The following is a 27,697-nucleotide window of genomic DNA, read 5'->3' as shown; positions in this document are numbered from 1 at the left end:
CAGTCCATGAAACCTAGATAAAAACAGTCAAATATTGACACAAATTCATCTGTTTTAACTGTTGTTCTGTCTGGATTGCCAGATAGCTACAGGTCATGCAGCACCTGCTGTCTGAAAATAGGCATGCTTCAAACTATTACCTACACCTGTAAACTGCTCATGTGCTGATGGTCTGGATGTCAGCAGCACAGCTGGTCTCAGTTCATATCCAATAGACTATGGAGATTCTGTGGAAGGCTCCAGACAAAACTGGCATCCTTGAAGGACAGTGCTACATCCTTACCACTCTCCACACTAAGTTGTATGTTGTATGCCCTTTCTCCCAGCAAGATTTCAATTGCTTGAGATGGGGAGAGAGAATCTGAGATAAAAATCAATTAAGAAAATACTTCCCAGAATTATTTTGAGATGTTTTCTGGCAATGGTCTGAGCAGATGTGCCATGGCATTGTGCCATACTGTTAAGGGGGCTAAGCTGTGCTGTTAGGCAGCCTCTGTGCTGAACTGTGCCACACACACCACCTTCCATGGAGAAGGTGTTGTCTGCAGCCAAGTCACTGCCCAAGGCATTCCCAGGCCTCATAGTTACTGTGCTGGATGAGAAGAAGGAATCACATCCTTTGGATGCTGGGGCCTTATTCAGGATCTTGAAGACCAAGAAATGAAGCAACAAATCTAGAAAAGTTTAGTTGCTTTCTATGCTTTTAGCTGAATAGGTAAGGTGAGGATCAGTGTTCTGAACCAGGCGGTTTCTGGGCAGGCACCAGACCCACCAATTCAGGGGACTGCCTGATGGCCTTGAGATGGAAAAAAAAAAAAAGTAAACCTGCCTGCCCTAGAAAAAAAGGCATAGAGAGTGACCTGGCCAGTCAGAGAGAAAAAATCTGCCTCTTCTACCTTGATCCTCAAGACCCACATCCATGATACCATGACCAAAGGTGTTTTGAAGGTGATGGACCAATAAACTAAGCCTCTGCTTCTGAACTACCTTTATCCTGTGTGAGGGAAGGTGATACTCATCATACCCTCTAGTCAGGTAACACAGATTTGCTCAATTCACCCTGCACTCATTCTCTGCTAAGGAAATGCTCTCTTGCTCCAAATATTTTTGTCCTGTCTTTTCATTCATTGAAGACTTTTCATCCACTGGACACTCATTCCATGCTGTGTAAATGCTGCAGATATGCAGTGAATTCACAGATGGAGGGAAAAAGGTATAATCCCAATGGTTTGTGAGACCATCAGCACCACAGGGAGCTGTAAGTTCCCATAAAAGAGTTGACAAACTGCTTTAGCATGAAGGTAGGCCAGTCATGACCTAATTTTGACGTCTGGGACAACTGCAGGAGGACAGGGAATTTTACTGGGCATCAAAACCACACCATACGCAGTTTGGAAAGGTGTAGAGCAAAGACACACAGAGAAATGAGGATAGATGACAAAATTTCAAAATAAAGTTAATTATAGTTATGCATATCTGACACTAAAGCAGTTCTGGTAACAGAATCTCATATTTGCCTCCTTTGAAATATCAGTGTAATATTTTTTATTGGTTTTCAACATATTTTTTCATATACAAGGATTTTTCCTACAGTACTCTTTAAATTACTTACTTTGGTAATATTTTTCTCTCTGAATTTTCTATAACTTTTAGTTCAAGAAACTGAATCTGATATACTGTAGCCTTAAAGTAACCACAGAATATAGAAATGCAGAATATAGACGCTGCTCAATAGAAGCAAGTCATTTTGACAGGTGAAGAAAAATCCAAGCAATTCTGAAGGAGAAATAAATATTGAAACAATTTATGTACTCCAGCTATCACAGCCCATAAATGATTACATGAAGGAGATATTTTACCAAATGCATGTAGACAAGATTTTTCCTTTGTTCTGTAACAACAGATATGGCTTAAGTTTACTCGTAGGAAACTTTAAAATGGAGAAAAAAATTATGGCATTTACCTTACCATATGGAGGTCTACATACTTCAGTTCAGTGGTGGTATCCAACATGCTTATCTGCACTCCCACTTGACTCTACATCTGTCTAACTACCCAGGAGAGTGATGCATCTGGAAAGGTTGAATAGGCCAAGGGAGTTTACATGTATTTTGCAATGTTCTTGAGAAAATTTACTGGAGGGAGGTCAACATGTCTTTTTTCTTGTATCTCTTCACATTAAATAAAAACACATTGTATGTTATCTGAACATCCTGACATCTAGGTTTATTTGTTAGTTTGTTTGTTTTCACTAAGAATGTAGAAACGTATTGGAAAGTGTTTGCTTTTGAAAACCTTGTATGCAAGGGGAATGCTTGAGAGGGGGTAGTTTGAGGATTAGTACTGAGTAACAGATGTAGATGAAGAGATAAAACAGGTTTCTGATGGAACAGATTACAGTCAAAAATGCTTTTTGAAGAAGTTCATAGAGTTGCACTCCAAAAATTAGCATCTTTGTTATTTATGGTAGTGATTCATGGTCGCCTGAGACAGGATGCATGGGAATAGGGCAGGTCCCTGCAAGAGAAACATGGGGAGGGTTGAGCAGTGCCAGGAAAAAGGACTTGCCCTGGGGGTGGGGAGACCTTTCACATGCCTCCTCTGTCCATGCAGCCTGCCAAGGCACAGGCTTTGATCTGCCCAGGATGACAGTGAGCCAAACTGTCCCTCATTCAAATGAATCCACCAGACAGTTGTGAGACATTCCTCAAAGGGTCACCAGCACAGGGCTGTGGAGGAGGGCAGCTCCGGCCACGCTCCTGTATAACATCTCCTCTCAGCCGCACCACCTGCTGCAATTTCCCCCTACATCAGGCTCAATTTGTATGCAAATCCTCCCTCATTTATTCTTGCTCCCTTCGGAAAGGACAAATTAAGTATAATAACGGTAATTGCTTTAATAACATGAAGAAAATGACACCTTTATGGGACCAATAATCAAAGACTGAGACTGTAATACAGCATGACAGGTGTGAAGGCATGCCACCAGCAGTGATTTTCCCATTTCAGTATTTCTTTCGTCACCTTGAAAAGTGCTTGTCTCGGTAAGCCAGGCATGGCTGGTGCCTGGCTGTAAACTCCACACTGCTCCTGACAAGCCAGGCAAGGTCCCCATGGCAAAGGCACCACTAGCAAGCAGCAGCTGCCCTGGAGCAGTGGCTGCAGGTCATCAGCACCTGGCCCTGGAGGACATGGGTTGGCATTACCTGGTGAGGTAGAGCTGCTACCAAGGCCTCCTCAAACCAGGGCCTCCCCTCAGCTCTGTGGCAAATCCTGTGGCTGGCAGGTCACAGGCTCAGGGAGATGGCCATCCCTGAGGAGGCCTCAGTGTCTGAGGCCTCAGGGCCATTCAGAATGGTGGCCCACACCTCACCAGGCTCACTTTCTGCATTCCTATGCTGAACCAGACATTATCTAATTTTGGCAACTTTTTCTGGTTTAATTCTGACATTAGTAAATGAGAATCATCTTTCAGCATAGTGAGCTAGAGCAAGGCACATTTGATCACCATTTCAGTTGTACTCAAAGCCATCTACTAACAGTTACATTTACTACAACAGTTACTAAATGTAACTAACAGTTACATTTTCTAGCTATTTGTATATTAACCTGTAATTTTGATCATAAAAGAGAGTCTCAGAACTATCCTCTTGTAATAGTCCCTGCTTTCATCAAAGATAAAACCAGCATCAAAGATCAATTATTGCATGAACCAGAATTCCCACCCAAAATAAGCAGATATGGAAACACAAAAGATGATGAGAAAATGAGGTTTCATGCATACTCTGATGAAGAAAGAACAGAATACTGTATCTCATGACAGCCATGAATGAACTGGTCCTTGGGTGCCAGGGGAATTCCATATCTGTGTTAACAACCGCTCCAAGGGCACACTTGAGTGACACGGGAGAGAGATGTGCAAACAGGTGTGAACATCAAGGGGTTTTAAAATGTTATAGCAGGCAGAAATTAAAAGATCCAGTCACTAACTGGAAACATTGACTTCTAGTGAACACCTCCTCAGGCCTTAATCAGGCTAGATGCAAAATGGCTCTCACAGACCAAGTGCTTGAGAACATGCTAATCACTGGTATCCACATAGTATAAAGTACCACACTTGAAAGAAAAAACAGTCTCTGTTTAATTTGCTCTGAACCAAAACCTAAAAGCAAAACTGCCTTCTGAATCTCTCATAAGCAGCCAGAAAATTTACCATCCCACAGCAGTTTTATGGAAGATTTGTCCTCTTTATTGAGAACCTAGAAAACAAAACATTTCTAATCTACAAACACTGCACACATTTTCTTAAATGTCTATGTCACCAATACATCTACATGTGGAACCACCATATTTGACCTTGATATTAAAATTCTTCAGAGATCAAAAGCAAGTGCTAAAAATAGGCAAGATATTTATGTAGCCCATAATAGTAGAATCCTATGTTACAAGCACCTCTCAGCAGAGACAGGCCTGAACTGAAATCTCAGGTCTGCACATCATACTAAGAAAAGAAAACAAATAAACAAAGAGCTGATGTTCTGTCTCAGATCTCAGAAGTTTACCAGGAATGTACTCTTTCCTGGTAAGAGGTAAAAGACCTTGGTGCATGGATGTTTGATGTTCTTAATGCTCCAGAAATTAAAAAAAGAAAAAATCAAGAAAAGGAAAAGAAGCTCTCTTTAGGCTGAGAGTGAGCCCTGAAGTCAGCATGCCATGTGAATGAAATGAGAGAACCCCAAAGAAAAAAGCCTCAGCAACATACCGCTATCTTTGGGTAAACATTTGTTTGCAATATCTTTTAAAAATAATACTGTCAACTTCAGTGATTGACGATTTTGCTCCATTTATCACTGACAACCAGAATTATTTTTTCAGCTGTGGATCATGTTAATTGTGGAAGCTAATAGAAAGGAATGTGAGGTAAACGGTCTCAATACCTTTAGTATATGTGATGACTTTCACAGACTTGCAGTACTGTATTTACTGTAACCAAAAGGTCATGCTCTATATCTTAAAGGCAAAAGTGAACTTTCCTGCATCAATCACACTCCTGCAAACTATGCAAAAAATATTTTACACAAGGCAATTAGCATTTTTAAAAATCAACCTTAGTTTCAAATAATTGAAGGAAGTTCAGTTCAATTCTTTCAATTCTGACACACATGTGTAAACCAGAGAGGATTACAACCACTTAGTTGGCAAACAAAGTAATTTATTAAAAATGGACTGTTAAATGCTGTTATAACTCATGTTACTGAAAATGAGTGCTAATTTCTTCTCTGCAGCAAGATAAATCTTGAGAAAAGGATGATATTGCATTTTTCATTCCACTGTTAGGAAAAAAAAAAAAAAGAAAAAAAAGTTTTCCAGATGCTGCAGTTAATCAGTGTTAATTTTAAATGGTGACAATCCCATTCACATCTTGAATCTCCAGGTCCTACAAAAATACCATATGTGGCAATGCTATAATAAAATAGTTCTGATGTAGTTTTGCAAACAGGTATTTGTTTTCACAAGCATTAAAATTTGATACTGTCAGAAATGGGGTCTTTGAAAGTTACAATAATACAGCAATTTGGGAATAACTGTCTCTGAGGAAATACTAGGATATGTGCTTTCAAATAAATAAGAAGATGACAAAAGACAGAAAATACTATTTTAGTGTATGTTAACAGAACACAAAATGGATTAATTTCCATAGATCAGACTTTTAAAGTGCCAAATTTAATGCACAGCAGGAATTATTGCTTTCAAAGGACTATGTCAAAATTAACAAGCCCAAAATGTAATCTACTATAAAATTAGACTCTTTACATTTTTTTACAGGATGCCTTTTTGATCCTGGAATATCTATCAATCTTTCTAATTCAAGACTGTCATATTGTGAAAACACCAAATACTTTGCTGTGTGATTGGCCATTAAACTTGTTTTGGTTTTCCAATATTCATATGCAAGTCATGATTTCCTCTCTCCTGCCTGCCATCTCTGGGATTATGCATTTGAACAGCACCAGACCTTTTGTTTGGGATTTCCATGATTTAGCATTTCAGCTGGCACTGTTTTAAACAAAGTTACAAAGTTCCCATCCCTCAATGTTCAATGCTTCCTTAGAAAGATGGCAGCTCTCAATATGTGGAAGTTGCAAAACCACAAAAGGATTTTTTTTCTTTTACTTACTACATACAAATGCTTTCTAGTGCACACTGAAATGCAAGAAATTATAGTTACATTTCATGGTAATAAAATGAACAACAGCATTTCACTTTTGCAAGGTGATAGGTGAAAAAGAAGTACTGTGGTGGCTAGTTTTATTTGTTGTTATTTTTTAGGTAAAATTCATGCCTCTTGCAAGAGGGAGGGTTTTCAAATACATCTATATAGTTATATATATAGTTTATTTCATGTGTGAGGATATGTTTCTGTGCTTAGAAATTAATTGCAGCCGTTTTTTATTACAAATAAGGTCTTTACCAAAACCATCCTGGAGAAGAGGAGATGAGGGGAGATTTCATCACAGTCTACAATGTCCTCATGAGGGGAAGCAGAGGGGCAGGCCCTGATCTCTTCTCTGACCAGTGACCAGTGTCAGGACCTGAGGGAATGGCCTGGAGTTGTGTCAGGGCATGTTTAGGATGGATATCAGGAAAAGGTTCTTCCCCCAGAGGGTGTTTGAGCACTGGAGCAGGCTCCTGGGGGATGTAGTCACAGAAGCAATGAGACAGAACTCAAGGAGTCTCTGAACAATGCTCTCAGGCACATGGCACCATTCTTGGGGATGGTGCTGTGCAGGACCAGGAGTTGGACTCAATGATTGTTGTGGGTTCCTTCCAACTCAGAATATTATGCAATTCAGGCTATTTTCAGGTGAAGAGTGTCTCTTTTACTGTAATCATCCCAAACCAGTGCTGGGCCTTTTGCTGATTACTTCAGTTGAATTTTCTGTAAACCTGACAAGATTAGAATACTTCTGTTCTCTTCCAGTTTATTGCTACAGGTAACTGGAGCTCCACAGACTACTGTTAGTACCAATATTGACATTCACATATCTGCCTTTCCTAGAGAGACTTGGTGATTAAAAAATCAAGGTATATTTAAGACATTATAAATGGAAGTGCTGAACATGATATCCCATTAACACCCACCAGAATACCACGTATTACATTTTCCTATGAAATTCATATATAATGAACAAGGATTACATACAGCCTATTTTGGTTTCCCTAAACATAGCTGTGATAAAAGCTCAAATACATTATAAACAGCTAGAATTAAGAATAAATGTATCAGAACTATTTAAATTAAAATTCAGTCAAACCCACACAAGGAAATTAGTCAGTTCACTTATGAGGGCAGAGGATTGAAAAGGATAATGATCTTCAGTTTCTTCATCTAACAGAATTCAGTACAGCCTACTTGATTTCAGGTGTCCTTTTCAACTACAGATGCTGAAAAAGGTTGGTTTTTGTTTTTATATTGGATATGGGACTCCCTCTTATCCTCATGTTAACCTGGGCCCTGGATGACTAACCCTACAGCTGACACAAACAGATGTTTTTATTTGTTTAAACTATTAGGTCAAAGGGCTAATGAGCTAATGAAAAATCTTTTAAGAGCTATCAAATGAGGCATGATTAGCTGGTTTTCAGTTCCTATTTGTATGAAACAAACAATTTAAAAAAATTCTCAGTTTACAAATCTTTCATTTCATTCCTAGGCTTGGTCAAGAGGCAGATTTAAAAAACAGTGACATGAGAAAAGCATACCTCAGTAACTGCACTACCATCTCCAGTCTGATTTAGCAGTGTTCTTCCATCAGCTGTTACAACTTGCATTGTGAGAGCACCTTCTACTCAAACAGTGTTTGACAGGACAACATTGAGCCATTTCGGCAACCTTCTATTTTTCCCAGAATATATTCCTTTGCTCAGCTTCTGTAACTTGTGTTTTGTATATGTATTTTGCCGTGTCATTTATTTAAAAAGAATTTCTAGTCACATAAACATGTCCCTCAGTTTAATATTATGGAACAATTGTGTAGGGATTATTCCAATCCGTGTTTCACCAATAAACCTGCAATATCTTTCAGATGTTCTTCCAGAGTAAAAACATCTTGCTGTGGAAGAAATCAGCCGATTTTGGAAGTTTCTATTTCATACATATGTATGTGAATTTGCAACTATGTATGATGTACCAGTAATTATACAGTAGTATTTGTTTTCACTTATGAGTAAATAATTTATCTTGAAAAATCCACATCAAGGTAATATGCCATGCTCCCAAACTGGCTACTTACTCAAGAAACAAAAACTTATCAAGTCAGTTCTACACAGTGTTTATTTTATTTTCTTTTTCTTTCTTTTTTTTTTTCTGATAGTGGAAATCATGTATAAATCACAAACAGTACAAGTTCCCCATGTCAGCAGTTGACCGCTTGATTGGGTCAACTTATGTTGATACTGTATTTTTAGTATAAAGTCAAGATAATATGGCAGTTAACTAATACTTTTGACTACAGTAAAGATACAAACTTTTGTAATATAAATTAATTGCCATTACAAAAAGGCAACTGTATTAAGTAATACGGTACAAAAATCTGCAACTTCTATAAATATAATGAAATGCAAGAAGTTAAACGAAATAATACATCACAGATTTTTGTATAGCGCATTTGAATAGGCAAGCTAAGATACACATGGAGCATTATACAGCAAGAAAGAATATCAAAACCCACTAAGACTTAACTTTTAAGCCATACAAATGCCAAAAGTACAAGTACAGGACAAAACATGAAGCAGTTAAAATTACCAGCTCAGAGTGGGCAGACAAAGAAGCCTTACTGATGAGTTGTAAAGCATTAGGCAGCAGACAGAAGGTTGTCAAAACCAGCTGTTGTTGGATACTGATTGATAATGTTTTCATTCTGACGGCTGAGACACCGCAGACAGCCACAGGTCTGAGAAGAAGCCCAGTGTGGGCACACACACACACACACACACACACACACACACACACACACACAAAGTAATTTAACAGATGGCTAAAGAACATTAAAGCACAATATCTTTTTTTAAAAAGACAATGTTCACTCCTTAATGAACTTGCATGGAAAGTAGAGCCTAGTGCCCAAGTTTATTCCACCTAAATGACAAACACATGTGGAAAGATTAAAACAAACAAACAAAAAACCAAAGCAGTTAAGATTGGTTATCTGAAAACTGCATGGTGCTTACATATTCTACCATAGCCAGAGCATTCAACAACACTATAGACAAGGAAGTGTGACATGAGCTGCTATGAACATTGTTATCCCCTCATAAAAAGGTGAAGTTGTTTATAGACATTTAAAAGGTACACATCCATTAAGTCCATCTACAACACAAAACCACAGAAGTACTACATTCAAAGTAAAGTTAAGTGTTGGTCTTAGCCTTCAGCAGTTATGAGGTATTGTTTCAACCTGTGATGAGGAATGATCACTATATTAGTAAGAAAGAGCATACTCAAAATAATTCTGAAAATTAAAATCACTGCTTCTGTGCAGTTGACATTTGCCTAAAGAAAAAACACTGAAGTATCAAAAGGTTCTAGTCTAAATGGCCACTGGCATTCTCCAAAACCACATTATCAAGGACTTCTTGGGCATTTCCATGTTAAGTTATGTAGCACCTTCAAACAGTGCATAGCCGGGAGATCACGATCAAAACTTGGAGCCAGTAAAGTTTTTGGACCAGACAAACTCACTGGTGGTAGAAATAAGTACAGTTTCAAGAATTCAATAGAGTTGGGCTTATTTTCATTTCCTGTACCTTTTGGTCCATAGCTAAACAAAAGCAGGGGAAAATAGTAAAAAAATGTTATTTTACATCTTCTAACTAATGGCCAATGAAAAAGCAGTAAAAGCTTGGAATCCCTCATTTTGCCTCCTCAAACTGCCTGCTTTCTCTGGAAATAATGCTCCTACTCCTCCTCCCTGCTTATTTTTCACTGTGCCTAAATAAAACAGAAATTTAGGGACCTTGTGGAAATCTGGGGACTCTGTAGCCTTTAAGCTCATGTCAGCAATTAGGGAGTTTGGAAATGTAAATTAGATTCAGTTCTCCTTTAAATCCAGGGAAGGGAACCTCCTTAGCCCTCACAAGAGAAACTGATGGGCAGCTGGGTCCTGACTAAAGTGTGCAGAGAGAACTGAATCAAAGCAGGGCTCCTCTGTGCTTTAAAATGAACAATTCCAGTTCTTGGTTGTTTCCAAGAGTATTAGCAGTGAGACAATTGACCTGACAGGAAAGAGAACACAAAACAAAGCAAGGACATGCCCTTCAGGCTTCCTGCCTATTCCATTTCAAAATTAAACAAGGAGTTTACCAGTTTTCCCAGCTTCTTTTTGATAATAGGAAGCAGTTACAACAGTGGGAGCAATGCAAGAAATTAATGGCAAATGAAAAGTAAACTAAAATACGTATGAGAAACATTTTGTTTAACAAAGAGCAAAATTACAATTAATAGAGAAATGGCTTTTATGAGCCTTCAAAAGCTGATGTTTACTATTTTCTTATCCCCAAATAAACTAGTAAGGAACTACAATAAACTTCAAACAGAAGATAAATGCTCAGAGTGGAAAGAGATGTTGCTTAAAGCCCTGAAAACAAGGCATTGTGTGTTTCAAGACAGAAGCAGAGCTGATGAGGAACTAATGACACCTCACTCGAGTTTGTGTTTGCAGACACTCATGCACAAGGGTAGCTGAATGCACAAGGCACAGCATTCAAGGCATGCACCAGTCCAGTGACTGATCTGCACATACCCTGTTGTCACTGTCAACCAGTGGTCTGGCACATTTCTTCAATGGACAAAATAAGTTTATGAGTTTTTTAAAAAATCAACAAAGGTAGCTAAAATACTGCAAATCTACAGTGGGGAAAACAAGGAAAGAGGAAAAGTGGACTGTGTTACGTGACCCAAATCAACTTCTTCTAAATGTATTACAAATGTTGTTTCCAATGACTACTTTTTCGCCTTCTAAGTAACATTTAGCCCAGAGGAAGTTTGAAAGAACAAGATATAATCCCCTTGAAAAGAGAACCTTATAGTACAAACACTGGAAGACCCTTAATTACTGGATAGATGCCTTGGCAATGTTACAATAACAGTAGTAGTCTACGAATGAGTGATAAAGGAAGTATTTAAGAATCACTTATACTTTTAACTAGTAATAAAGCCTCCACAGATGAACTAACCAATATTTGCTCCACTTTTCTTATGGAAGACTACTTTCAATGAAAATTATTACTTTATTCAACTTCTGTATATTTGTAAAATCTTTCATATACTTCTAAAAATCTTTTTACTTAGATCACCTGTTTATGTCAACTGATTTCCCCAAGTACTGTTATCTGTGCACATCTGTTTGTTCATTTTGTTTTTCAGCAAACTTCCAGCAAAATACCATACTGCCTCTGGCAGGGTTTTGCAGTGACTTTAGAAGACACTCAACTACATTGTGGAGTCCACTACCTCAACTATGTTTTCACTTAATAAAACCTCAGGAATAACCTTTGCATTAACATGAAACTGCTTGTGTTTTAGGTATCCTATTAAGATTCTTAGTGGCTGTGCTTTTCCATAATGTGAGGTCAACAAACAAGCTAAATTAGACTCATAAATTCTTTATACATTACTTATTTTTAAAATTCAAGGTAACACGTGGAATTCCTCCTTTATGGACTGTGTTATTTTTGTGCATGTAAATTTTTCTACCAAGGATGATCGTGGTGCAAGAAAGCAACATGCAGTGTGCAGAAATAGTGGTAAACAAAGAGGGACTTTCTACTTCAGTAGTGTAGACAACTTTACTGGAAATAGCTGTGTACCTGATTCACAGAACATTTATTTTAACCAAAGGACATTCTGCATTAACTCTGTATGAACAACATATCACAGCTCAGCCTTGATACTACGCTGCAATTAAGCTGTGACAGAGTGAGCAGGTACAGTGATGCGTGGGAACCTCTTCTTTCTCTTGGCTTTCACATTCTTGAAGGTTCGAAGTCTCTCTCTTCTAGCAAGTTTATTAGAAGGGAGAAGCTGTCTTTTACTGCTTCCATATCATCCAAGGAGCAGGGTTTAAGAATCCAGCGCTTTCCACGTGCAAGTGGCTCAAGTTCAAAATATTTTTTTATCTATTAAGAAAAAAAGAGAGACCAATGTATTATATTATGACAACTCTCTGTCTCACATCTAAAAAACCAAACCAATAAAAACATGTAAAAAAATCAGGATATTCATTTTTTAGAATCTTACCCACAGCTGCTCTTATAATACAGGTTATATGACATGACCTGAAAGTGTTTTCTTTAGGGGTGCTTGGAAGCTTGTATGTACCCATACATTTAAAAGCATGGGAGGTCTGAGGAAGAATTGTACTGACTTGAAGCAAACAGCAAAGCACATGAAACATGTGCTCAAAAACATATCCAAAACAGTAAAAGTAAATAAGAAACTGTGTTTGTATTTCAATGTTAAAAATGTATGTATCTTATTGGTAACACTTAAGATACATACTACTGTAACTTCACAAATTAAACATAAAAAATTTACAGATCCTAAACATTCCAGTCAAACATGAGCTATAGCACAGCATCTGTTTGTGACCAAGAAAATCCCATAAAATTAAAATTCTTTCAAAATTACTTAGTTTTTTAAAAAATTAAACATAGAAGACTAACACCCTAATGTTAGTTAGATAGTAGTAAGTATTATACATGAAACATGATGCAGTTTCTTAGAAACTCCAATAATTACTGACATTGCAACCACTGTCAAGACACAAATACAGACCCAGAAAGACTGAGAAAGGAAAGATTTTTATTTGGTAGTATATTCCAATCACTTTTCAAAATAGATAGTACAATATCAAAAAGAAGTTTTTGATGTCTCTTAGAAGAGTACAGCAGCCTGCAGGTTATACTGGTCCATAGTTTACTGTTTTCATTAAAATTTTAGTCTTTGAAGGTATGTGACCAACAGTCTGCTCTGCAATTTGACTTGTCCTATAGAATTTTAGTTTTTGCATTCAAAACTACATCCCTCAGTTCCTGCAACTGTCCATATATCAACAGAAATATTTGGTTTCTGACTTAGTTTGCCCATTTTTGTTCACTGTAATTATTGCAAAATACTCTTAATTTTAGCAGAGACTGTGCTGTGAATATGCAGCACAATTACAGGAGCAGTTACTCACAACATGGTAGGCAGTAGAGGCCCTAGACAGGCAACCGGAGCCACGCTGTGTAAGGCTCCATGTGCAGAAGGAATGAAAAGAGGAAAGAAAAAAAAAGGCTTTCAAAGCCCATGCAAACTGCAACATCTCTGTGTAGCTCTTATAGTGTCTACTGATAAACAACAGTTTTGTTTACCTATTAATGAATTCTAACAGAAAAAAACAAGTTGAGTTGTATCAACTCACATAATTCAAAATACAGCCATGATCAGGCAGGCTTTCTTATTTTTGAGAAAGGAATTTCAACCAGAATGTTTAGTAACAAATATTAGGGGAAAAATGGTGGTTTTGAGATGAGAATTTCTGCTAACCCAGAAACAACACTGTGAAAAATTTTAAATCTCTTCATTGAAGTAGAATTTTATCAATAACATTTGAAAATGAAGTGTGGTACTTGACATTCACTTCCCCTGAAACAAATTTAGAAAACATACAAGTTGAAATAAATGGGGGTCCAACAAACCAGTATTTTAATAGCAACATACCAACCTTTTAGCATTGCTATCTCAGTGCTTCACCAGTATCTGACATGTTAGTACAATTTTATGTCTTTACTACTATCTACAAGGGATGCATTGCAACTTTTTCAGCAGCTTGAATTTACCCCCCATTACTAAACTGAGTTAATGGCACTGATCACAGTATTGGAAAAGCAGGGTAAGGAAGCTCTATTGCCTGTTCCAGCAGCAGCCTCCTTGACTGTCACACGAGGGGAGGAAGTAAAAGCTGCACGGAAGGATAACAAAGCAAGGTGTCAGTGCAGCTAGTGGACAGAGCTGCCCGCTGGTGTTAAGCTGACAAATATGGCTGAGTAATCTAAGATGTTTCAGACCCACAACCCAGAGGATGTCCACCACACCCCCTCTACTGGAAGACTATTGCCATCAGACCCTGGAGCTCACTGAAGTCAGTCTGCAATCTTCCTTACACAGCCTCTTGGACTAGGGCTCTGCCAAATGAAGGGAGGTCATTACATTGTAAGGACAGCACTTGGGTTTAAAAGTAGAAACATGTGCTCAGGGAAATGATGGCAGTAACTAGCACTGAGTCTTTGTGGGCAAATACAACACAAGTTACCAAGGTAGCCTCTAGCCAAGAAAAATACAATGCCTTTAAGCTATATTTCAGTGACTGCAAATGCCAACAGATTTAGTGAAACAAATTTTGCAGATGAATTATTTGGATAACCCAAAGTGGATCAAAATGTATTTTTTTCTGTTTCTATCTGTGTAATCAAAATGTTACTAAATTAGCGATGTGCTGTCTTCATTTTTCCCACTAAGGAACAGTTCAGAGTATCTGCAGTAATAGGTCCTAGATGAATGCTGAAATGAAAGTCTTTGTTAGGCATTTGTTTTTAAAATGTGAGGGTTTGATACTGGCATGAAAGCACAACTGCTTATATTCACAAGTAAGAGTTTTTTCGTTCATACCTTCTGCAGAAAAAAAAAAAGATCTGCTAAATGACTTGTGTCTAATACTAATTGGCTTACAATTAATAACTAACTAAACCAGAAGTAGCACAGAAGTGATTTTTCATAACCCAAGGGACACTTTGTGGTGTGTTACTAAACTTCCTCATTTAAACTTCATACCACAGTGCAGTTTGCTAAACCTCAAAGTTTTGAGAGTGTGCTTTCTGGACTTTGAAACTTCCAGAAAGAAGTTTGCAGACCCAAATATTTTCCAATTTACTGTAACTTTTTCTCCCTTCAACTCAGAAGAAGTCATTCTGTTCTAAAAGCAAGTACTTTTTTTAGACTTGAAAAAAGAACCATTTTTTACATGCAACAGATGAAACATGAAAAGATTGACACAATCAGATGCCCAATTCTTTTTATACAGTTGAGTTTTCCACTGGAATGCACTCAGTTCTCCATCCATGCTTGTTTTTGTAGTTCCTTTCTGCCCCACTGATCATCATCCACACTCATTCCCTGCAGAGTTCCTAAGAGGATGTACACTGATCACCCAAGTGTCCATAGAAAGCTGAAATTCACAGAATACTCACACACCTAGGTAGTTCTTGCATAATCAGCAGTTACTATTTTACAGCTCCCTTCAATCACACTAGCACAAAGGGGTGAGCTCCAAAGAGAAGCTCTTCTGTCTTCCCACAAACAGTGAAAAGCTTTCTGCCTGTTCATGGAGGCTGAAGTAAAATATAAAGACTCAAACATGTTTCAGAAGTCTGATGCATTAGATGCACATTTACATACTGGGTTTGCATTTTCAAAACTTTACTTTGAGATTACTAAATTTTTAAAGATATAAACTTAGAAGAAAATACATCCAATTAAATCTAATTTTAAGACTTCTTTACTAATTTTTACAGGATATCACTGTATGTCTTGACTCCACATGGCGGCCTTGTTTTATAGAGAACCTGACATTGTATTTATGCCACATTCTGAAGTCAATAAAATCTAACAATACTTGTTTGCAATTCCCACTCTTCCCACACTCCACCTTCTAAGTCCTATTCTACTGGCACAATACACTAAACATATGGTTATCAAATGTTGCTTAGCCTACGTGCTAGAAAAGTCAAGACACAATAAAAAGGATCAGTGCCCAGAACCTCAGCTGGTGTAAATTATCATAGCAGTGTGGAACTGATGTTACTAAATTGATATACGTAAGCTGAGTAACCAGGCTCTGCTGAAAGCTTTTCTATGTTCTATTAATGAACTTCATCATCTATTCAGTTCACCACCCATGTGAACATAAGATCTATAGGAAAACCTAGATGTTCTAATACATGAGAAGAGTAATCTCTATTATTCAACATGAAAAAAAGCTGATTGAAAGCATTATTTTTCATTCAAATTCAAAATTATACTACCAAATTTCATCAACATAGAAAAGCTTCCAGCCCACTGCGACTAATCTGTTGTAAACAAATACAAAATTCAGATAGTCACTTACATTTACCAGGCTGGTAAACAGAGAACTTAATGAATAAAATATTTTTTCATTCATTGCTGTTTTATTGAAAAATTTTACTGGGACAAAAAAATTGTAACAAAACATGTGTATTATATCCAATCAAAGGCTGCCTGGTCTTGTCAACGTCCCCACCAGACAAATTTTCGAAAGGCTTTCACAGGATTTACCAATTGTTACTGCAAAAGGGTGACTGATGAAGGTATGAATTGTACTAAAATAATCTAATTTGCTGAATCCATGTATTAACCATAAGACATGGTTCATTCGTCCATTCCAAATCTGCATGGAGAAGAAACAAAGTAATAATGGGAGACCAGAGTAGCCCATATTAACACTGTGAAAGTTTCACTGAGCTGTGATGCTGATAATATCTTTTCAGACATCATAAAAATCTGCTTTTTGGAACAACCATTTAGAAGACGCAGGAGAGAGAGGGAATTTTGCTTGCTGTCTCTACAAACAACAGACAAGCTGCCTATAACAATTCTTGTGCAAATTCAATATATTTGGAGAAGAGAAAAAGCCAAGAGTACTCTACTTTACATAGCAATAAGTTTTAAAAAGGGAAACTACATAAAATTTGTAACTTAAAGAAAATTAGCTATGCAGCTAAAAAAGTAAAATGCTTGCAGGTGGCACAGAAAAAAAATACCATAATTAGAGGCTCAGAGTATATTTATACTGCTTCAGACGACTTTAAAATAAACAAAAAAAGCTTTCACCAATTGCAGTAAGGAAAAGGATGGCATTAGAGGTAAAAGAAGTCATGTCTAAAAAAAGAAAAGAGAAAACAAAAGAAAGGAAATTCTGGCAAATTAAATAGAAACCACAAATGTTGACCTACTAACCATAGAGTAGAACTCATTACTTAAATCACCACTGATGCTAAAAAGTAAATTGAAATCCACTGGAGCTTATGTTAGTGTGCTCTACTACAAACTGCACAGCCTCATGAGCTGCTACATGAACTTTTCTGCTAGTTCTTTTTTGAGTACAGTGATTTATAGGATTGTGTGGAGTGGACTGATAGCCACTTAATCTTAAATCAACTAGTTTAATCCACTGTCATACAGGAGTTTACACGTCCATGCTTTTCCTGAAAAATCTGCTAGAAAGCTCCTTATCTGACAGTCCACTTGGCTAAAAGGGACCTCCTGTCTGACCAGAGCAGCTGTAACATGCACAACTCTCAGCCAAAGTTTTGTAATATTTATTCATCCTACAGAGACACTTCACTTCTCCTAAAAAGATACTTCACGTAGGCCTGCTCGTATGCTTCTTCTTAACAGTGATCTCATCCTTGTCTAGAGGGATCCTTGTAATGCACCTATGCATCATAAGCACTCCTCCTAAAGCACCTGTACCACATGTTTATTGATTCCATATGCAATATCTCTTACACAACAGGGAGGGGAATGAAAGTGCCTCAGATGATGAGATGGGATGGTGATGTGCTGTGGTCTGGAGCAACCTATGCACAGGGCTACTCCCAGGAATGCCAGCTGAGGTCCAACAACACTATCAGCAACAGAAATGCTTTTATATTCTAGCTCTTTGAGGATATACATTTCACTGCTCACTGACTTTAATGCGCCAAGGAATCCAAAGTCTGTATGCACAATGTTAAAAATTTGCAATGAGTCCATTAAGTACATATGATAATCAGATTTATGTAATTGAGCTGCCTTTTTTTAAACTTTAAACTATAACCTGCTGAAGTAAAATCAAAAGAAAAAATAAGTCTATCTTCTTCAGCATTTCTGTGTCATAGCAGGGTAAGCAATTTCTCTAGACAAGATTACAAAACCATCAGAGGCTTTTTAGTACATCTCACAAGTAGTGGTGAATGCTTTACAAATTGGTATTTCTAGTTTGTACAGCTTTCCAATTTTTTTTTTTTTTTTTAGATTTTGCCTTTTATAAAAGACTACCTGAAACACATCCAACTCAGCTTTGTAAGAGAGCTGGATGATATTTTTGGCTTCTAAGTCTTTACAAAGGGGAATACAGTCACTTAAAGTAATGTACACAGTGCTTTGTGCATGTTTCCATCCTTGTTATCTCCAGTGGCCACAAGTCACAACACTTTTCAGATTACAAGTGATAGTTGAAAGAAATGTATTTTAAAGAAGATAACTAACTATTCAGAATGAAGAAATAGGATGCCTGACAAATCCACAGAGCCACACTATTCCAGAGAGCACAGAGTATTGGCAAACGCAAGCAGGAGACAAGAAAAAGGGGGAGTGAGCTAAAGAGCTGGAAGGTTTTTAAAATAGAGAAGTTGGGGTGTTTTTTTTACAGATAGACAGAGTCATGTTACAATGGGTCTGGAAAAATAAGATGGATGAGAGTGAGGACAGAAGATTGCAGAGGTTGTAGAAGTACCACTGAGATTTGTATGTGGATGGAAGCAAAGATAGGCTTTGAGAAGCTACTAGGATCCATCAACTCTTTGCACACACTCTTTGTGTTACACAACAGTGCACTACAGCGCCTTAGACTTTTTTGGTTAGATTCTATTATTTTGTAAAAAAGAAATAGTAAATCGTGTAGCTGCCAAAAATCTAGACCTATACTTTGCTTTCCATGTCTCATTCACCCATATTGATATTCCTTTCATATAAGCATGTGCTTTTCTTACAACTGGAAGAAATTGAAATAACATGAGAAGAGCAGCAGCATACCTATACAGGGAAAACCAGACTTCCAGATGAAGATTCATATAACCATATAACCAGAAAAACAAAATAAGGGCTCACAATTATCCAACCCTAGAGTGAGTGAAAGAGCATCTCGAGTGATAAGGGAAACAAGAACAGAGAAGAGGATACTGTACAAAAATGCATGCAGTGAAAGCATAGTAAAATATTTTTCTTTAATGCCACTTTAATTCTTTATTTTACTTCAAAGAAATACTCAGAATTGAAAATCAAACATCACTTTAGGTTACTGGTCTTTTTGCTTTCTCTCTTACCACTACATTTTATTATGTACTGTGGGTTGCCACAGATACTGTCTGACAGTTATGTACTTACACATAAAGTGTTAGAATATAAAATCCTAAAGAGTAATGCTGAAAATTAGCCCTGGTTAAAGATAGCTATCTGGAGGACATCTAAAATTCACATATCTTTCTTCCTTCCCATAGAGCACAGACACAAAATTGCCAATTTACTGTATGTAAGGACAATTTTCTATTTTAGTGTATTCTCAGCACATCCTAGTATATTCTTAAGCTGTATTGAAAATGACTGATTGAATATAAGATCAATTTAAACTTAGGATAACTCATTTAAATTACTATTGTTGTTCTAATCTGTCAACAAAAAGTATAGAATGGAACATATCCAAAGATAATTTGACAGGAAATCTACTGAAAGATTTTACTATACCACCAGTCATCTCCTCTCTACGATCTCTGACTCAGGTTTGTTTTTGTTATAACTTCAGTTAAATAGCTTAAGGAATTCAAATAACTAGTAGACACTCAACACTCAAGACCTGTAGGAAACATCTTTCAGAGACTTAGAGTTTTTGTAGCATACTTTTTTCTTAAACAGACTGCAGGTACTCATGGTTTACTTCAGAATATAAAACTACTGACAGAGTATGCTGATTTCAGCAGCAAAATATGCTAGTTTTATCTACAGACTGTGGTTTGAACCAGTAACAACATTGAGACACAAGTACTGAGATTTTTCCCTCCCCAACCCAAAAAAGTTTACCTGCGATGTTGAATATCAAAATAACCTTTAGAGTAATGAGAAGTCCAAAGATCAATCGTTATTATGACATCCTTTCTGCAAATAGCATGTTTTCTGTTCCGATAGCAGATAAGCAGTATTTTCTGGAGAAGTGCATATATAATGATTCATCTGCATTTGCCTGAACATGTACACGAATCTAGCACTTGAATAAAGAACATCTGTATACTGTGCCCGCGTCTGCAAAGCACCAAAACACTGTATGGACATGTACCCTTGTATCAGTGGCAAAGAGCAGGATTTCTAAGGGCTTTGTGGTTGGCTCCTCAGATTCACACTGCTGACACTGTGCCAAGTTAACAGTCAGATGGAGCACAAAAGAAAAAGTCACTCAGCAGCAGCTGTGGTTCTGTGAGGTGTGTGCTACCACAAGCAGACACAGACAGTAGCTGTGCCTTTTTCCATTGCTCCTTACCAGTTACAGAGCACAACATATTAGTATAGGAGGGTTCCAACCTCCCTTCAGGGAGGTTTTTGCCAATGGGAGAACTATTTCTTATACAAAGTCTGCATAGAGGCAATGGAAGCCCTGAACTAACTGCAATTAACCATTTCTTGTTCAAAAGCAAAAACAGTGTAATAAATCCATTTGAAAAAGTTAACCTAAAATATTTGTTAAGTAAAAATTGTTCCCAGAGACCAAGCCACTGCCAGGTTCAGTTCCTGGCTGTCAGAATGTGACAGGCTCTGTGACCCTCCCAGCTGCTCCAGTACCAGGATCTGTGGAACCTCTTTCTGAGGATTTCTTTCTGCCCTGTGGTTAGAGGATGCAATGTACTTTGTGTTTTCTAGATCCATGTCTCTGAGAAGATGAATGCCTCAAAACCCACAGCGAGCCACCACTTAAAACTGCTATTCCAGGCAGCTCCGGACTGATCTATTTCTTGATACTTTTTAACCCTCCACCTAGAATTACGGCAGAAACCCTCCAGGTTCTCTGACCAGGGCTTGCTTGAGTAAGGCCCCCTCACTGCTTTCAGATTTCTTCATAATGCACAAGGATACCAAGAGAAAAATTACACAGCTTAATTCAGACACAGTCCTGTACACAGCAGAACATCCATGTGCAAAACAAATCTGCCACTAACCCTAAAGTGATAAGAAATGCATGAGCAATCATAGATATGGAAGAAAAAAGTGAGCACTTTACAGCAAGACAGGATGTTTTAAGTCAAGTAAATGGGAAATAATATTAGCAAACACCTTTGCATTGAGATTTGCATCAGTGGTGCTGGAAAAGACATGGATGACCAGATGGATTTGTGGAGATGGGTGAATGCAATGAGATGCTGAATAAGAGCATTGTTATTTTGACTCTTGAACTTAAAGGTAAAGATTCTCTCTGTTTTTTAAGTGCCAGAGTTATTCCTTCCATTAGCATAGGTTGCAGCAGGGAATTCTACCTTTCTGAAAAGTCTTTTTAGTAAAAATATTCCATGAGAAGGGGTAAGAGAATGAGTGATGAATGTTTTTCTTTACTGCATCGAGAGATCACTTCCCTACATTGTATTGATCCAAACTTCAAGGAAAGAGATTAAATGATCAAGAGTTGTGTATACAAGAAAGAAGAGAGATACATCGATACCTCAGGAAGGATATCAACCTTGACATAAAAAATTCAAACCAGCTCCAAGGTACCATAAAATGGCTTGGGTTGGAAGGAACCTCAAAGATCACCCTATTTCAACCTCACTGCCATAGCTGAGACACCTTCCAATACACCAGATTGCTCAAAGTCCCATCCCACCCTGAACACTTGGGATGGGGCATCCATGGCTTCTCAGGGCAATCTGTTCAAATGCTTACCTTGCCCACAGTAAAGATTTCTTCTCAACACCTAATCTAAACCTGCTCTCTTTCACTTGAAAGCCATTCCCTCTTGTCCTATCACCACATGTCCTTATAAAATGTCCCTCTCATCTCTCCAAAGAATGGCCAAACTCTGACTGACAGCATCTGTAAAATTTAAGGTCTTAAAGAATAGCTACTGAAAATAATATTGAAGGAGCGTAAAACAGGTTTTGGAATGAAACTGTTGTTATTTTAGGTGAATTAAGGCTTTCTTTTGTATGTGCCAGCTGTGGAATACCTTTTAAAGTCATTGAGAAGCCAGATTATTTCTGAAGAAAAGCACCTGGAGGCAGGTGCTATGTCCTAGTAACACCCCAAGTATCATGACTGTACCAATGAAAAACAAAACCAGGTGCTTGTCAAGTGATTCTAGCAGAAAGGGAAACCTGGCTTTTGCAAACTGGAAGCTCCTTTCCTCCACCTTTGGATGTGACTTGCCGATTTACCAACAGGCCCTAGCGTTACACCTGGGGTAATCACTGCAGTGAAAATGAAATCAAACATAGCAAATGTATAGCTGGCACTAAATTTTTATGAGGATGAGAAGATTAATATAATTTGACTAAAATATCTTAATGCAACAGACTATTCTAAGCATTCTCAACTTACCCTAGAGAGCAACCTATCTATTCAAAATTGAGGTCTAATAGAAGCAAAATCACCTCTTTAAATTCTGAGGTTCTGGCGCTCTACATAAGTCACAAATCTGCACATTTGCAATTCCTAATTGAGTTTACTTTACATTAGAAATCATAGGCTAAGTTTGCTGACTACTAGTGACAAAGGAAAAGGTTTTAACCACTAGCTTTTACAGAACATATTCAAAATTGGTACCATTTTACCACTTCTTGATAACGAATTATTACATATGTCTACAGCTAAAAAGACCTTGACTGAATACTCCTAACTAAGCCAGGAAAGGTTCTGTATATTGAAGCTAACAAGTTTAAATTTCAAGCTCACATATGAGAAACAACCAATTATCCTGTCTGAAACACAGGCTTGTAAAACTCTCAGTTACTTGTAAAACGGTCTGCTACACACGAGTAAGATGTTGTTTAAATGACTTGTTTGACTAGATGCATTCACCATGAAATTGATTCTTTTAAAGCATTATTTTTAAACTTGATACAAGGTAACTGCATAAACTGAAAATGGGAAAAATCTGGCATTATAAAGCATAAGTTGCAGTATGGGTTTAGTATTTTATGAGGTCGAGGGTTACTTGAATGAGAAACCCATCAAAAACAAATAGCCATTTGTGAGGCAGTAATTGAAAGGTTTAATATGATTAAACTATTCTGCTATTTCTATGCCAAGATGTATAGTATATTATCTACTGTTATATCACCACCACCTGTGCAACTCCAAAGTATTACAAAGGCAATAAAACAACAAATAAAACATCTTTCAACCATAAACAACAAAAATAAATCTGAGTTTTGATTTCTCTATAGTCTAAAAATAGCACTATATCATAGCTTTATTCTTGGTACTTTCACTTAGATTTAGTATTACTATCCTGTTATGTCTATTATTCAGTGGCTGGCATAAGGGGATAACTCACAACAGGTTACTGAATATTCCTCAATCTCCAGCTCTGAGACACAGTTTTCAGCTTTACATGGTCCAGATTTCAAAGAAAAGGAAACCGTTGCAAGGAGGTAATGAATTTAAGTATATATGTTAAAAAAACACCACTATAAATATGTTCTTCAATAACATTTTAGATCTGAATGTTTAGTATGGTCCTATATAAACAGACAGACAGATCATGCCAGTTTTACTGAAAAGACTAGAAATTGCAAACCCATGTTTTATGTTTGCTTCCATAACTGAAAAATGGTTCACTTGCTTTATAGGGAATCAGTTTACTAATGGTATGCTGCTAATAATTCAGATGCTTTAGTGACTTATAACAAAAAAGGTCTACTTAGTAAAGAGCTAGAATTTGAAATATTAATAATGTAATGTTTCCAACTGTCCTCTCACTAAAGAAATCACCTCCTTACAAGATGAAGCACTAACGACAATTTAAAAAAAAATTAACATTACGAAGTGTTTTATACGTTGCTCCAGAAAAGCAGGGAAAGATGTAATGCTGCCTACTGCAATACTGTTTTGGAGAGGGATCACATTCTTAAGACTTCAAATAAATAAGTAGTTTGCACATTGTTCAGCAATTTACTCAACATGCAGTGAAGAGTGCCACCAGCCACACTGTTTTATAAGACCAGTTGCAGACAGATTAATAGAAAGGACAGTGTCATCATCATGTCAGTCAGACCACAGGCAGTGCAGCAGGAATTGGAGAGGGTAAGTAGAGATCAGCCATATAAAATGGCTTTAGATGATTTACAAGCCATGAAACATCCTGCTTCTAAAGATGTCTAATCCATGATAGCAGAAATTACTTCATATTAAAAAAATTCCAGTCCAGCTGGAATTCCAGTCCAGTATCAGCTTGATGTTCACCAGCTAGAAAGCATGAATCTGCAAAAGGACTTGACAACATCTGAAGAAGAGTATACTGAAAAGTGAACAATGCTTAGAAAAAAATCAAGATTGAAGAGTGACATCTGACACAGAAAACAAAAAGTGTTTCCTTTGTCACTTTCACAAGAGTTTAAATGTTTTAACAGTATTTATCAGTAAAAAGAAGATATAAATTAAATCAGTTAGGTTTAGATTAAAGAGAAGCATGGACAAACAAGTACAACTGGATCCTATAAAAAAACCCCACTGTCCAGTGGTCTGATTAGATTTTCAGCTGTTCTTGTGGGAGGGAGGAGAGCAATTCTCCTTGAGAGGGAATTCTCATTGAATTCTCAGTAAGAGAGCTCATTTCATACAAAACACATGCAAGACCATAATGCTTGTAGTAGGATTTGAATACTCCGTTTTTAATTAAAAGTTGACACATCTGACTTTTCTGAATTTTACCAGAACTGTTAGACAAAACACGAAGTTCTTTCCTTTTTAGCCTTGCCTGTTTTTATGGACACAGTATATGAAGACAAAAAGCCAATGAAACTACATTTGAAGTTATACTGTTCTATTTACATAGCCCAGACAGTCACAAGGTGCATATATATATATATATATATATATATATATATATATATATATATATATATATATAAACCAATCCTTATTTCTGTGAACACTCTGTCACTTACTTTGCCCAATGAATTTTCTAATCTAAAGGGCAAACATGAACAGTTCAATTATTTTCTTTTCAGTATCCAGAGTATATGATTGATCAGCTAAGTTGTTTGGTTTGCCTTCTTCACTGGATGACATTTTAAAGTATGTCAGTAACAGACAGATAATCCAATAAACAACACTCATGTTTTTGCACAAATACCCTGAATAATGCACAACTTCTCATTCTCTATTTTCTTTTCACTACAAACATTCAGAGATATTAAGTTTATTATGGGTTATACAGTTAATTCATGCTTCATATAGCAGGGTAAGAAAGGTACGGGATTGCACTTCAGATATCAACTACACCTTGTTCTACAAGCAAGAACATCTCAGTTTGTACCACAAAAAAACATGAAGTGACATTATCATTAAAATGGCTGCCCAAAAATGCACAGCTGAAGCAAAAGGAGAAATACAATGTCTTGTTAATGTCTTATCCAATACAGTTATGTCCTGTTATGCTCTTCTAATATCTTGATGGGCTATAAAGAAGTAAAATCACTTGGTAAGAAAATGTTATTAATAGAGCAGTCCATCTACCTATAACCAGTACCAATATGCAAAACACCCAGCACAACAGAAACATATTTTATGGTCTTACACTTTGATATTAGCACATACTTAGCACTTACACTTTGCAAGACACTGTGACACCACAATGATGTAGATCATGCTCTAATACAGACAAATCTGGAACATTTTGAACCTAATTTGTGCTTAAAGCTGGTAACATTGAGAAGAAGGAAACAGCAAGGAGAAAAATTAGGCAGAGACATCAAAAAGAAAGGCAAAAAAATCCCTTTGCCTACAATTGCTAGCATTGATATATTTTACAGCCATGATCTAGGCCACCTTCCTGCAGAAGGAAGCTAGTGCAAAGAAGTGGGGGTCAAACCTAGAGTGACATGGTTCACTGAATGACCAAACAGAGGTCTACATATTTCCTTTATGGCTGCTGGCACCGGTTTTGGCCTAGAAGCCTCTAATGAACAAAGACAGCTCTGATCCCTTCTGGAGCCATTCATATGTGATTAAGATCCAACAATACAGCACTTTGATCCACTGAGTTACAGAAAGATTGGATGTTTCCTGAAGAAGTCATTTCGGGTGAAAAGGAAAGAGAAGAAAAGAAGAAAATTTTCCTGATCAGGTCAAACTTACTGAGACAGCACTCTTCTCACATTTGACAATCATTGTATTCTCTTGAGATTTTTGAAGCTTTGGAAAGATGACAGATGACTGAGGTACAGAAAAGAGGAGTGAACTGTGGCATCAGTGTCTCAAACTCAAAGAATAAATTTAACTTTTTGAAGATGGAATAAGATTCATTTTCAAGAGACGGAAATTGAGTTAGGTAATGCAAGGCATATTGCAACAAAGGAGGACATACAATCACTACAGCAAACTGGATGGCATCTTTCATAGATATATTTGAAAAGCTTGCAGCACCACAGTCAAAAATACATGCTTCCTTGTGCTGATGTAGCTGAAAACAGCAGGAGATATATGGGTAAGTCTATAAAAAAAATCTCAGAGAATGAACACCTGGTTTCTTTAAAGTAATCTTTCTATCTTGACACCAATATACTTCACATAACCCAAGAGAATTAAAGGCCTGTTTGAAGTTAGAAGAGCATGTTCATGACATACCATTTGGAGGAGTATTTAGTTTTTTTCAACAGACATAAGTATTAAGCACAGGTGATGGATTCAGATCCACAGGAATGAACGGAGGCTGGAATGTCTAGACAACCAGGAAAGCATAACACAGGTGTGACAACTCTGCTTGACTATCACATTCCAACATTTTCAGTATAAACTAAATAACTTCCATCAACTGTTGATATAAAAGCAGAAGAGGAAAAACATATTTGGCTTTGTCTACTACAAATGTCTACTCCTAATAATTTATTTTGGAACCTAACTCTCCTGTTCATATTTGGGTTGGATGCTTCTAAGTCCACCTGGGAATGGCTCAGCTCTCTGGCTATCCAGGACAGCAGTTCTTAGTTCAGAAAACACTTGGAGTTATTTGTCACTGTTATAGTCAGACTGCTCATACGTGAATGCTTTTCATGTGGCTGTCCTACTGGACAGCAGGTGATTTTTTGCTCAAAAAGAAAATCTTCATAGTTTAAATTTAAACTCTAACTTCTTGATTCCTTTGCTAATGTATGTGTCCTATGATTCCTCATGTACAAAACAAGCAAAACACACTATCTTTCCCCAGATGATTTTTAAAAACCAACAATGTAGAGCTGCACTGACAGCCAACTACCAAAACCATGGAAGCTGAGGTGAAAGCAAAGGGAATCAACAATGTGGTAATCCTAAAAGTAAAATCTAAAGAAGATTTGCCACCAGTCTTGTACCATGAAAGATAATACTACCCTCTATAAACTACTCCATTTTATAGTGCTATAATGCCAGCTGAATATTAAATAAATCTTGAACTATTATGCCAGTACACATTGAAGGCAATTAAAGGTTAATAGGCTCCTCAAAACAGTATGACTAAAAAAACATACGTGAAAAAAGCGTTTTCCATCTCTAACAGATTGAGGTACAGTTTACCTATTGGAGTAGAAGCTATGGAAAAGTTTTACTTTTCCTGATGCCTTAGGATTTTAGCTTTTATATTTT

General features: G+C 37.1%; 1 protein-coding gene across 4 annotated transcripts in view; it reads right to left on the bottom strand.

Moving 5' to 3' along the window:
- The window catches only part of ARL15 (ARF like GTPase 15), a 241,330-nt gene that overhangs the window by 5,705 nt on the left and 207,928 nt on the right, over positions 1 to 27,697 (bottom strand). For 3 of the 4 annotated variants that reach the window (XM_054652598.2, XM_077171333.1, XM_054652597.2), the window contains one exon: positions 6,317 to 12,177. The exons of the other annotated variant lie outside the window; for it this stretch is intronic. In XM_054652598.2, the coding sequence (XP_054508573.1) occupies positions 12,025 to 12,177 (153 nt within the window). In that variant the 3' untranslated portion in view covers positions 6,317 to 12,024. Of the gene's footprint in view, positions 1 to 6,316; positions 12,178 to 27,697 lie in introns of those variants that run through there. 4 annotated transcript variants of the gene reach the window in all.

The sequence above is a fragment of the Agelaius phoeniceus genome, chromosome Z (genome assembly GCF_051311805.1).
Source record: "Agelaius phoeniceus isolate bAgePho1 chromosome Z, bAgePho1.hap1, whole genome shotgun sequence".
Lineage (NCBI taxonomy): Eukaryota > Metazoa > Chordata > Aves > Passeriformes > Icteridae > Agelaius > Agelaius phoeniceus.
The sequence above is the reverse complement of the archived record's forward strand: the minus strand, read 5'-3'. Positions and strand labels throughout refer to the sequence as shown.